At 38.7% G+C, this 14242-nt stretch overlaps 1 protein-coding gene across 1 annotated transcript in view; it reads left to right on the top strand.

Moving 5' to 3' along the window:
• The window catches only part of akap9 (A kinase (PRKA) anchor protein 9), a 69136-nt gene that overhangs the window by 398 nt on the left and 54496 nt on the right, over positions 1-14242 (top strand). The window contains exons 2-4 of the mRNA XM_069694263.1: positions 8303-8569; positions 12540-12584; positions 13709-13771. Coding sequence (XP_069550364.1) covers positions 8303-8569; positions 12540-12584; positions 13709-13771 — 375 coding nt within the window. The remainder of the gene's footprint in view (positions 1-8302; positions 8570-12539; positions 12585-13708; positions 13772-14242) is intronic.

The following is a 14242-nucleotide window of genomic DNA, read 5'->3' as shown; positions in this document are numbered from 1 at the left end:
GCCCTGCTGTCAGCCGGCCGGTTGGGTGGGTGTGGGTGGGTGGGGGTTTAGCGTAGCTGCAGCTAGCCCACGGACGCCTTTGTCATGCTTGCATGTATTTTACTTTTCTGATACTGACGTGTCGGAGTGTGCACGCAAATGTTGACCTTATGTACCAAGTCGGTTATCGTTAACGAGTGTTTATAAACGGCACCTAAAGTGACACTGATGGGCTGGTGTAACAGGATTTACAGGACATGTCGACACTAGGCTTGTACGAGCATTGCCCCGCATGCCAAACTTGCTATATTGGCTTTATCAATCAGAAGCATCGATAATTAGGTCAGCCTGCAGTAAGTCTATAGAGGAGGACGATACCGGACTTCATTTTTTTGCCTTGGTGAATGCTTATGTTCTTTGTTCTTGCCATAAATGTCAGTGAAATAAACGCTGCACTGTCCTTGTAGCTGTGGCTGGTGATGTACTGCATGACTTTGCAGAGCCTCTGTTATGTATTTCATTACCCAAACATCCTGGCTATGATTTCTGTTGATACTAAAATGCCTGCAAGTACATACATGTGGTCAGACCAGCATTTGACTGGCCAACCTCCACAGTAGTCACACGTAATAGACACATCTGTAATGTATGTATGATAAAAAAAAAAATAAAAAAAAAATACACCTTGGAAGTATGCATTGAATTGGATCCAGCATATGCACAAAACAGAGGGAAATTAGATTTTAAAAATGCTGCTTATAGTGATTATAGAATTATTTCTGACATCTCAACAGAAAGTCACACAGCCATGTCACTTCTGTAATTAACTGTGCTTAAATTAGCAGTTTTGTCCAGCTGTGATGTTCTACAAACACTATGCAGGATCACAATGAGTCCTCTAAGGCAGACTTGAAAAGGAGCTGCAGTTCAAACACTTTTCATCCTGAAGCTGCAAAGAAACATCCAGGATGCTGTTTGTTGGGTCTTTTGGTCAGTCCAGGTTTCATACTTTGAACTAGTGTTTTCGATTTTAGGTCTGCACAGCAGGAGAAACCACACAAAAGACCATCTCCCTGGTTATGACCTTGGTATTTTGGCTTATTAACGGCCCCTTTGTGCTGCAGGCTGGTTTGACTGCTGTGTTTTTCACAAAGTACCATGTCACCATGTCCTCAAAAGCAGTGGATAAATGTCACAAGATGTTTCAGTAATGGCAGCGATATCTAGCATTTATTTGTGCCGGTAGTCTTCCAAACTTGCCATGGAGAGATGACCCGATGCCTTCTAAATTCAAAACATATTTCATGTAGTTGTTTTGCACATTATACGAATCTGCACGGTCTCATTATTTTGAAGAAATATGACTTTTTCAGAGCAGCTTCGAGGTTTTCTATTTTTAAAATCAGATGCAGCGATTGTTTTTTTTTTTTTTTCTTAAATCAGGTACATGTTAAGTTGATGTTTTAGTGAAGTGAAAACTGTCAAGCATCTATTGTATACCCTGTCTTTACCAGGCAAGTGCCTATTGAGTCATTAGACAATAAGCAAAGCAGTAATTGTGGGCTGGTGTTGCCAGGCTTTTTTCCCCCCAAGCCATTAGCTCATGTGTTCCTACAAAATGGACCATATTCACAGGTGCAATACTGCCATTATGGACTGACTCTCTTCTTGAAAAGCACCCAGTGCTGCACTAATGAGCTCAGGATGGTGTACGATTTCTCAGATGTGGCACCTTTTACAATATAGATATGGACGGTGACTATAGCACTCTCTCTCTTTCTGTCTATCTGTCCCATTGTTCAGCTCCACAGTCTAAAATATGACTCTGAGGGGGTCAGTAATGTCACTTTGTAGTTCCAGTCATGTCAGGAAATTGTGTACATTGTCTGTGGCAATTTTCTCAAAGCAAACATTGAAGACCGATCTTTTATCTGGGTGTGTCTTCACTGAATAAAATCAACTTTTAATGTTGTTTCCCTTGTACTTTTTAATCCTTTTTGTCCGTAGAGCCATCTTTCTCTGTGTGATCATCAGTCTCTCACAGTCAGAGATTGATATTTAATGAAACATCAGGGACTAACGTGTGTCAGGTCGTTTGCAGTTCCTGCAGTTTCACGTTGATACTGATTGGCTCGGTGGCGAGGCCACTGCAGTGTTGTTTAATTTGGCTCAGTGGATGCAGACGTCATTCATGTAGGATAGCTTATGCGTTTCTCTGCTTCTCTGATGTGGGTAAACAACATCGCGGAAGCAGGTATAATGTTTTCTAATGGCAGGTCACTAATTAAAAGTGTGTCAGTTACTTTACCAGCTTCTGGTGTTGTGTTAAAGCAGTATTGCCCTGTACACATGCAAAGCTCAGTATCCTTTGCAAAATGAGGTATCAGGGCACACGTGGTCATTATGATTATTTACAAACAAATGCAAATATATTATTGTTTCAAACAAACAAACATTTCATACATATTATTACATATATAAGGCTTATTAAATGTGTGTGACATAGCAGCCCAAACTGAGGATACCACTAATGCAGGTCATTTTAATCGTGCATCCCAAGAATACCAGCCGGTTTTCTCAGTCTTCAGAGAGCTGTAAAGGTCAGTGTTACTGTCAGCCAGCGTTGTAGCTGTTGAGGACAGCAAAGATACAAGTTGATCTACTTAACTTAGGCCTGAATAGTTAATCCTTCAGGTGACTAATCGTGGAGGTGCCCTGTATCGCTCTGCATGATTAAGGGACTGTGTATTTAGCTTACTAATTGACTTAATGGACACTGCAGGGTTTTACTGTAGGCTATTATTTATAGTCTGTAACAGAATCACATAACACTAAATACTTTTAAAACTGCTGTGCTGATTTTAAATGGATTGACTGGTGATTAATTGAATGTGATGGTCTAACAGCTGCCCAGTTTTAATTAGCTACAACCTGGATGATGATGATGAGATCAAACTTTCTGTGCAGTTTGGGACACTTTTGTAACAATTGTCTTATCTGATGTCTTATCTCAAAAACTTGTTTTCAGTTGATTCAATAGTGTTGAAGTCAGCATCTTACAGGCAAACTCTCAAAGCAGGAAAGTGCAGTGGTAACATGAGGCTGCACACCAAAGCTAACGTTTTGATATCATGCCATGCACGAGGTTGTGCGGGTTTCACTGCCAGCATGAGAGAAAAGGTTTTCAGACAGGAACTTGTATCTGTACGTCCAAAATAGTTCCTTTTCCACAGCTTTTGGATTTATTTATTTATTTTTTAACAGCAGGATTCAACTCTTTGGATGAATTTACATCAGAATACTTTTTTGGTTTGTTTAGTTGCACATTAGCATTTTTATGACAGTCTGATTTGTACCAAAAAACAGGCTCAAAAGTGTAAAGTCACAACTGCATCACCTCGTCACGCACAAATATTATACTGCAACTATCGGGAATAGCCTCAAGGTCCTGGCGTATACGTGAAACTTTGCACATTAAATTTGGTAGTTGGCAGTTGTGAGGATTTGCAACAAATTGCAAATTAAACAGAACCAAATTTAAAAGCCTGCCCCATTTGGTAATGTGTTTTAGGGAATGTTCTCAATAAAGAAAAGAAAAAGCCCTTCAAAGGGAATTGGACGAGGCACGTGTTTTGTTGCTGATATTGAATTGCTTAGAGCGCCTTTTATCCTTTCATGTTACCATGTTTAACACACTGTTACTGACAATATATGCATGCTGGGAATCTTTACTGTCACAAGACAGACCACCGTACACTGGAGTGTGTTTCTCCATCACATGCTTGTCCTCTGGGTTATACAGTGTGTCATGGCCAATCTACCACCCTTGTGTTTAGAGTCTCTTCCACAGATGGAGCTCCACCCGCTCCGCTGGTGATGAACCAGGTGGAAGAGAGGATGACTGACTTACCATTTCTTTGTATTCAGAGCTAATAACTGCTGTTCATTGCTAACTGGAATGTGTGTGTGTGTGTGTGTGTGTGTGTGTGTGTGTGTGTGTGTGTGTGTGTGTGTGTGTGTGTGTGTGTGTGTGTGTGTGTGTGTGTGTGTGTGTGTGTGTGTGTGTGTGAAGCAGGTGATTTAGGCCCTCAAGTAGCTGAATTTTTCGCTGACACACTCACTGGCACATGACATGGGAGGCCGTGGACTTCCCCTCTGCACTGCTGTGTTTGTCTCGGGCGTCAGCTGAACTTCGGGACTCCATGTAGTTTGTTACGGATACAAGATGTAAATAATGCTCGTAAACAATTTATTTAGCAATCGCGTGAGCGTCCCATGTACTAAACTAGTTTTAGTTGGGATAAATTGCTTTAAACAGACTTCAGTTCCCTTTTTCCTTTGTTACTTTTATACAAAATCAAAGAAATACTGAGGAGTTTGTGATGATGAGCTGTGATTTGTTCTCCCCTCGTGAAGCATTTTACAACGCAGTCATATAAACTTAAGCTGTAATTAGCAGTCGATTAATTAATCGTTTCAGTCATTTTGTAAAGCAAAAATAGAAATAAAACTTTTTCTATCCTCAAATATGAGGATTTTTTTTTGGTCATACATGATAGTAAACGGAAGATTTTTTTGGGGATCGGGCTGTTTGTCAGACAAAACAAAACATTTTAAGACGGCTCCTTGGGAAATTACAACAGACATTTTTTCCTACTACTACTCAGACTTCTTGTTTTTTTCTGAGCAGCAGTCCAAAACTCCCCAAAATTCTTCCTCTGGTGTCGTGCTTGGTAGAGAAAAGCATCAAATCCTCACATTTGAGAAGCTGAAACCTTCTAATGTTTCCGTGTTATTGCTAAAAAAAAATGCACTAAAATTATTATTTGACGATGATAATAGTTGCTGATTGATTTTCTGTAAAAAAAAAAAAACAACAACTTGAGTTTCCACATTTATTGATATAATTGAACAAAATCTGTGCTTTTTCAGTCAATACATTTGTTTATATAATCCAACCTTCTTAGAAAATAATAACTGCAATTAAGTGGATCTCACCTGCTGAAAAGGAATGAAACAGTGATGTTGTTGTTGTTTATGGTGCTACTGGTCAGCTACTATTAGACACAGATACGTATAATAATAAAAAAAAAACCTGTGTGTAAATGTTTTCAGGCAGCAGATGGTGACACACCTACGTAGTTTCCGTTTTGCCAGATGGTGATGCAGCTACGCAGGCTTTACTTCTCCATATGCTCAGCCAAACAGAGCAGCCTGCTTTGATAAGCAGCTCAACCAAAGGCCGGGGTTCCCTCCACGTTTCCAAAACTCTGGGTGATTTCTGCTGCCAGGTCTGCGGCACGATACACTGCTGCTCTCACGTACACTCTGATTGAGTCAGAAATAAAGGATGTTTGTTGCCATTAGAGCTGTCAACCTGCAGGACTGGTATTCATTCATATTTCACTTTGCGTGCTCTGGCATAAGATAGATAAACGCTCTTCCAGAAATAGAGATAGGTGGATATTTTTGGAGGACGGCTGGTCATGTGTGGAGGTGCGGAAGCGCAGATCAAGAGCCCTTTTGAGCATTTAAGCTGAGCGTTGTAGGTGGGGAAACATGACCACGACACCCACTCTCAGCTCTGCCGTGTCATCCTCTCACCTTTTGTACAGCATCACCAAACGGGAGCTGTCAAAAAGTGACGTCGAGCTGCTGCAGTACAGAGTGGGGTTTATCAGATTGTGTGTAAAATCAGTGCTGCCGGTCTCAGTCACAGAAGTCGGAGTGGTTGATACGACCAGATGATATAAAGTTTATCTACATTTTTCTCTATAGTTTATACTGTATGATCCCTTTAGATACATTTGTTGGATCTCAGTTTGATTAATTTTCTTGTCAGGTATTTAATTCATTGAAATGCACTAAAGCAGATATTCCCACAGTGTTGTTGATAGAGCCCGACTTGCTCCGGATTTTTGAGGTCAGTGCCTATATATTGAAATAAAAATATTCTGACACTGATATATTGGCTGAAATGTGGTCATCAAACACATTTAAGTCTTTTATTCTATTGACTGTAATTGTAAAGCGTAGTGGGACCCTCTTCCATGGTGATTTTGCACTGCAGATAAAATTGATAAATTGATTGAACAATAAACTTTATTATTTAAAACAACATCATTGTATTGAAACAATGTACTTCACTGTGACTATGATAATTATAAATAACATAATAACACAGAACATTTTCTAAAGTATCTTTTTCTGCATTATGTTTTGTAAAAGAAAAGATTTCATATCAGACAACATACACGCCAACACCGATATACAGTATCTTGTGATGGGCCAATATCGGCCGTTAAATCAGTCGGATTCTATTCTTATTGAAAAACAGTTTCTCAAATGGAGAGTTTCAATTCATCCCGAGGGGAAAATGTGCTTTTGTGAAATTTCATGAAAATCCATCCAGTAGTCGACCATGTGTTACAGTTAAAGGAAAAATCAAGAGGATCACCAAAGGTGGAGGATTAAATCATCCTTGAGTCACGAGAATCTGTACCCAACTCTTTGTCAATTGATCCATTAGATCCTGAAATATGTCACAGAATAAGAGAAGAGTTTGACCTGCTGATGGCATCAGAGGAAAAATCAGGGGGTCAAACTGTCAGCTGTCCAACAAACTGGTCATTCATGTTGCTACCAGCATGGCTAAAAAAACCAATCCCAACTCAAGATCCACTTACTAGCTTTATTCCAAAGCTTTATCATATCATTATTAATTAACCTCTCAGAAAATGGATTATCTTGTATATCCTGATACAAAATGACATAATGCAGGATTTATATCCACATTACTCTTACACACAGTTTAATAGAAACCTGGTCCCATCGTAGCTTATGCCAACCGCATCAGCGTCAAACAATAGTGCTACAATGTGTGTGTTGGTCTATCATGTCTGGTATATGGGTACAGGGAACATTTCCCAGACAGGTGAGAAGGCATTAGTGCGGTATCCGTGGTAACAGCTGATCTATACAGTATCTGTGGCAGTCCGTGCAGCAGCTGTGGTGTGACACCTGCAGCCCCAGCTGTCCACCCTGCCCCGCTGACTCCGACACGTATTTGTTGCTGGCGGTTAATACATAATGAATGTCTGTAGTACTAACTGTCCAGGCACTGCAGTCAGTTTTCTCATTTTCCTGGTGAGGATAAAATGGAAAATATTCCCGCTTGTAAGTGTGAAAGAAAGCCGGGTGAGAAGTTGGAAGTGAAAATCACTGCTGTGTGTTCTTGTACTACAAGTGTGATTTCACATCAGAAATATGTTTTGTTTTACATGGTTAACTGCTTTGTCAAACAACTGGAATTCAGTTGCATATAATATTTTGATAATCGATTATTTTTCAACCTCAAGTACTAAAACGTTTGAGGTTTTAGCTGCTGAAATGGGGGGACTTGCTGTTTTTGTTTTTGTCATCGTTGAACAAATATGTTGAGTTTTGTATTGTTGATGATGGTGAAAATGTCACTTGGAGAGTTGTGGTGAGGCTTTTGTTTACATTTAAATTTGCAATTTAAAGTTTATGTTTGTCTTTAGAGAGACATGAAAGTGACTGAGAGGCTGTTCAGCACGACGCTATCGGCGAGATAGAGAAGACGTCTGTGAATTATAATCCACAATCTGAAGACATTTCTAAAAGCACTTCATTTTATTAAACCGATCAAAGTGAAGTTAGATTGTTGTGCTCGCAAAGAACTGTCAGTCTAACATGAATCCAGGAATGTTGACAACCTAAATCACTTCTCGGGGAACAAGAAACGTCTCCTTTCTTGGAATAAAGCAGAAAATAAAATTGTGTAAATAGTGACGGTTGCAAAACCTGTTATTGGCCTCCAAGTTGGATCTTTGACATAGTTTGAAAAAGCAATCCCTTTAGTCAGGATTAGCACCTGGCACAGCAAGAGACATGTGTCGGGTCATATGGACACAGGGAGGGAGGATTCACTCGGAGCAGGGGCAGACAATGTTTCGCTTGAGTTTAACCAAACTGTGTCAACTCAGAGTAGGTTCATATATATATATATATATATATATATATATGTATTTGCCTTTGCTATAAGTATTGAGTCTATGTTAGGTAATGCTAATGATATAATTCGTTTGAAGCAGGTGCTTCTTGACTTCATGGTTCGACATGTGGGTCAGATAAGCAAAGACTTGAATGGAAGCTGGAATTGTAGATTAGAATGACACTTTGTTGGATGGTTGTCTAAGTGTTAAGTGTGTGCTCATACTTTTTAACTTTCAAAAGACCACCTTTGAAGCAGAAAAGTGTTATTTGGACCTTTAACACTACTGATTCTCTTTTCTCTCTCCAGTTGGCTGAGTACCGCCAGAGAAAAGCTCACGCTGACTCACAGAAGAAACAGAAGAAGAAGAAGAAAAAGAAGCCAACGGAGGACTCTGAGGGTGATTCACAGGGAAGGGTGGATCCGGATCAGGAAGTGGGAGGAGAGAAGGTTTTAGGTGGAAGACGGGATGGATCCCAGGAAGAAAATAAAGACCCACCCACTACGGAGTTTACCTTCACCAGGACCCTGCGAAGCGGAGAGACTGTCAAGCATGACCAGACCTACAACATAGAGGTAGACACTCACACTTGTTTGCTGCACTGTTCTATCCAGCAACTCACACTTTATAACAGTTGTGATGATTGTAAACTTTCTCTCACATCCCAAGTACAATGCCATTTTTTTTTTTAAATGTAATTTTTCTTTTAATAAATAAGAAGCATTTGGACAAATTGTACAAATTAGACCTCTAGCACTAAAATGCGTGTTAAAGTAAAAGTGTCTTCTGGAAGTTAATACAGAAATCACAGTCATTCTGTTAAGAAATCTTTTTTTATTTAAACATCTATATGGGAATGAGCAGGTGTTCACTTGACCAGTTCTTAAATCGGATCATAGAAGTGTATTTTGTGTATTCAGACAGTTTTAGAGCAGATTATTTTGAACAAATTTACCAACATTCGTGGCCCTGAGAAAATCATTCTCCCAGTCATAACTATGCACATGCAGTAGATGTTGTATCTTCCATTCAGGATGAATTTTTATGTGTTGCCATATATATTTTATAGAGGAAATTCAAGTCTCTGGTTTGAACATAACTGTTGGCTTTGTGATCAAAACATTTTATTGGATGTTACATGAGTGATATCTCTGGTACTGATACATTAACCAGAGTAAAATCCACAAATGCCCGAACTTGTTTTGATTCCTTTGAAATATTTTCTTAAGTGCATCAAATACTCTGCATCTTTATTTAATGGTATTAATTATTAGATAATAACTTGCAAATTTAATTTCTGCTAATTCTTTTGATGATACCCCATTATATATTAATGCATCCATCCCTCTGAGGTTACCCTGCTGAGAATAATGAAGCACACTGTCTATTTACTTTGATGCTTTTTGGAGACTTAATTGAAAAATACTGACATTAATGTGTCACTGTCAGTGAATCTTTCTTCATGGATGTTCAGGTTGTGGTGACATTACACTTCTTTTAACAAACAAAACAACAAAAAATGACATTATACATTTATGCGTTCCTGGAAGTCTTTAAATGTTTAATGCTACAGGTCCATGTAATGACTTTAATTTTATATTGTTAACATGTAGAAGTAGGAGCTTATTAAGTTTATTCATAGTAACAGATCTCTGTAAAAAATATCAATGTGCTTGTTGTTTCCTGCAGCTTAATGAGCCCACTGTCGCTGCCATGACAACCAGCTCCACTGAGCTGTCATGTAGGAATTTCAGCAGTAAAAAAAATACATTTAAAAAGTAAATTTTTCTTTCAGAATTGAAAACAGAAGTGTTTAATAAATGCAGAGGTGGAGAATTTCTGCTTTTTTTTGTTTTGTATGACGCGACACTCACAATTAGACCAAAACACGCATAACAAAACTTTACTGAACCTTAAAATCTGCTCCCCAACATTTTTGTAAATGTCAATTAAGATTATGCAATTTCACATATATTAAAAAAATAAAATAAAAAAAAAAAATCATTATTATTAACAGATCCGTGTACTATTTTCCAAAACTTGGTATAGCCAAAGCAAATAACTAATATACATTAACATTGTTGCTACTGAATGACAACTACAACCATTAGATCTGGGAAAAGTCATTTGGTTAGTTTTGATGCTCCCTATAATGACTTTATATGGATTTGGGCTCAGGTGGTGCCCACAATGGTTTGGGTGCTGAAATTAGTCTTTAACCAAATAGCATTCAAAATATGACATTTTTATTGGTTTCATCCAGCTCTTTTTATACAGGTTAACACAAACAATTCTGACGATTATACAAAATTATTTCAATCAGGTGATTGTGTATTAATTGTGAGAGGCCTAGACTTGAGTTGCACCTAAATGTTGGTGCAGTGGAGCTTTGATGACTTTTTCTACTTTGCAAAGATTTCACTGTCATCTGTTGAGGAATTTGAAAACTTTAAAGCTTCTCAAAGGTATATTGATGTGCTGGGGATTCTGCCAACACAGGCATGACTCATTTCAGTATTGATGGATTTAAAAAAAAAAAAAAAAATTTTTTTTTAATCATTGCAGCCCTTTTTGTAATTTAACAAAATCCACATTTACTTTTTTTTTACTTGTGAAAGTGTTTGGAATCTTTTTGGCATTTGCTAAACTTTACAAGTATATGCAACCTTTCAATCTGCAATGAATTCCTATATTTTATGATAAATGGTAAGGTTGGAGGCTAAAGATTCAGTCCGAACGTTTCTGATAAATAAATGTTCAATCTGGACAATCTAGTAAATATTTAAAGACGTGCAGACTTGAAGGTTCTCAGACATTTCTTTTGTCATCATTTAAGCCCTTTCCATCTTTTCTAACAGCCCTGTGCCGCCACTCTCTCCCTGAACTCACTGTAAATGCCCACAAAACTACTCGGGTTGCCATGGAAACAGACAATTGCTTTTAAAGAGGTTGAGATGTGTCGGTCTGCGTGACCAATTCTTGTGGCCTCGCAACACTTCTAAGCAGACCTCGACAGTGGACTGAATGCATCAATGTTTTCTTACATGGCGAGTCGTTTATTTTTTATTTCTATATTTTTTTACCTTGGGAGCGACCTTCGTTCTCTGTTACAAAAGACTGCGTGACAAAGTGGGGGAGCTGTTACGCAACCCATACAAATGAAGTGTTTTAAGAGACCAAACCATACAGTGAAATGATGGAATTATTTATGCAAGTAAATTATTGAACCATTTATTATGAAATGGTTCGGTTCACCGTTTTATTTTTCTATTTGTCTCAGAAGAATTTCTGTCTTCATCCCAGTCTACGCTGGTCATGGGGCCTTGGCCTGTGGTGATGCTGCTCTCTGTGAGCAGGATGGGTTGCTGTGGAAACACAACAGCATCAATGTTTTCCATTCTCAAGACTTTCACAAGCAAATACAAGTGTGTTGACTCATTTATACCTCCTGGGCATCAAAAAGTAAACTTTGCGTCAAGTTCTTCTATCTAATACGCTGCAATTGAATGTTCTCTTATAATAACCATGTTCCACTTGTTGATTCAGAATACTTTGGTAGGTTTACCTTTCAACATTTTCAAGCAACTAAAGGATAAAATATCTACAACCTAACAATTTTTATCCACTTTTGTTGGCTGAGAAGGCAGAAACGCAACAAATTTTAGATTATAATTCCTAAATTGGCCCAATTGTGTGCAATCTCCTGAGCCAGATCACTTGTTGTTACTCTGTTGCTCCCTATTAAACCATAAAAACACAGTGCCCTCATTGTTGTGCCGTGGTGTTACACAGTTATGTTTCTAGTGGCTGAATACCGCCACCAGCAGCAGGGAGCACATGAACCAGAGAACAGCCAGACTTTTCTTTTTAACCGCTGCTGACTTCGTTAGTCACAGCGGATCTAATGTGGTTCGGGTGACATCTGTCATTTTAACCAGAGACAGTCAGCTAAAAGTAAAAAGCCAGAGTTCTTTGCTAATAAAAATGATTGTTGAGCCATAAAAGTAGGTCTGAAAAACACTCTGGTGGTGCCAAATGTTGCTTGATCAGTATTCTTTGATGTCCGTGTTAGCCATTAGCAGTCTGAGGTCAGTAATGTTCAAGATCTGCAATCAATCTTTCCTCTGCTCTGGCAATGACCCAGGTATTAATGCAAAAAATAGACTTCGATAATGGCCCTCATTACCCCGTGGGAGTGAGAAAGGAGCTCTGTGGCAGAAGTAGGCTGGACTCCTATTTGACTTCAAACTGAAATAGGACAGATGATGGACATTGCTTGAATCATTATGACTGAACAGTTTGCTTTTTATTTTGTTAAAAGTTTGGGAGAATTACAATGAATGTTATGAATCTTTGTCATGCTCGGACCCCTTTTTTATTTCACAATAAAAGACCACACAAATGTTACTGCAGCTGCTCTGATTAACTTATTAAAAACATTCAGAAAGTTGTCCTGTCTGTTATGATTGAAGTCTTTTACGTGGCTCACATATATGCTGTTAGTTTTCCACATGTGGTATTAATGAAACTGTTTTTCTGTTGCAGCCGGAGAGCGAAGTGTCCACCACTGCTGACGACTATTCCTCAGAGGTAAGACGACATTTCTCAAAATATAAATCAGCACTTAGTAACATAATTTTATGATAACTCAGGTTTTTTTTTTTTTTCATGCTGTTGAGTTTACACTGTTGCAACTTGCACATTGTAGCATCTCTGCATCGGACTGATGATGTCACTGTGTAATAGGGGATTAATGGCCAGGCCTGTGGCTTATCTACTGTTTTCAAAAAGCACAAAATAACTACGAGAGGATATTTCTATGTTTGTTTTTTAATGGATGAAGAAGATTTTTGCTCGTGGCTAATTAACTGCCCAATATATAATTCCACTTTTTGTTTACTTTTTTTAATTATTTTTTTTTATCTTATATTGTAGTGGTTTTAATTGATAATGGTACTAAAACCTGTAAAAGAGAGGGAAAAGGAGCTGGAAAACACGAGTCGGCAATTGTCGTGGCTCGTCTCTTTGGCCATGTTCAGACGTGATATTAACATGCGTCCTGGGTGATCCGAACTGAAGTGGCCAGCTTTAAGTACGTCATTTCACACCTGGCAGTAACATGCGCCTCCACGTGTGTGTCAGTGACCACTTGTGATCAGATCACCCAGGACGCGCGCTAATACCAGCTATGAACAGGTCCTCTGGTGTGTATCCAATGAGTCAAACCAATTGAAAGCTGATAACATTATCATCCTGAAAAAGGTCCTTGTTGGCAGCTCAACACCTTTTCCGACAATGAGTGAAGTAAAAGCGAACCAGTCGGTGTCACTTACAATGAAAAATCAGTATCGTTGGAAAATCTGTGGACTCCTTTCCGATTTTCTGCTGCTTTGTTGCATTTGTGTAATTTGTTACTTGTTGATACATTAAAAACATCTGTTGTCTGACTCGGCAAGACTGTTTTACTCTTAGACTCAATTAATGAAATGGAAATTATTAAAACGATAATTCAAATGTGAGTGTAGTTAATGCCTTTATCCCATTAAAACCAGCATTTTAGAGTATTTTTAAAGGAGCATAAATTAAACAATTCATCAGACTTGTTGTGTTTCAGAGCACAAATCTTCCCTGAAGATGATTTCTGAGATTATGTGGGCTTCTCCAGTGCAGTTCCCCGATCTTGATGTTTGACTGAGAGCCTTGTGAATTAACAGGTGAATGGGTGCCACGATGAGCTGACAGATAACCTAATGATGTCTTCCAAGGATTTTATCTGGGTACAGTAATCCCATCAAGCAGTTCTTTCGGCTCTGCTCTGGCTTTGCTAACAAACCCCACTGGCTGCTGGACTTTGCTCTGTTTGCTTAACACTTTAGTCTTCTGCAAGATTTCCTATAACTCACTAGCTGTGCTTTTTTAATGCCATACTGACTTGACTATATACGTACCTACGTACAGTCTATATTAGGTTTTGAAAACTGTGCTGTGGGGTAAAGAAATCTCAAAACTATAAATGACAACTTTGAAAGCCCAAATGGTTGAGGAGGAGTTTAAGACTTAACAAGGGCTTGGTGACATTTTAGAGGTGTAAATTATCTCTGAAAGCTGAAGGAGAATGGAGTGAGCGAGGGTGGATGATGAGAGGTGTCACACAAAGTGCTGAAGATTCACCAAGATGATATTCAGACAGAGGAGACAGAAACCTGGGAGACGCTGATCAATGCAGCGTCGGACAGACAGAGAACAAA

This window comes from Brachyistius frenatus, unplaced genomic scaffold, assembly GCF_029030835.1.
Source record: "Brachyistius frenatus isolate BFR_SWC_R1_liver_20210118 unplaced genomic scaffold, ASM2903083v1 Contig_2, whole genome shotgun sequence".
Lineage (NCBI taxonomy): Eukaryota > Metazoa > Chordata > Actinopteri > Embiotocidae > Brachyistius > Brachyistius frenatus.
The sequence above is the reverse complement of the archived record's forward strand: the minus strand, read 5'-3'. Positions and strand labels throughout refer to the sequence as shown.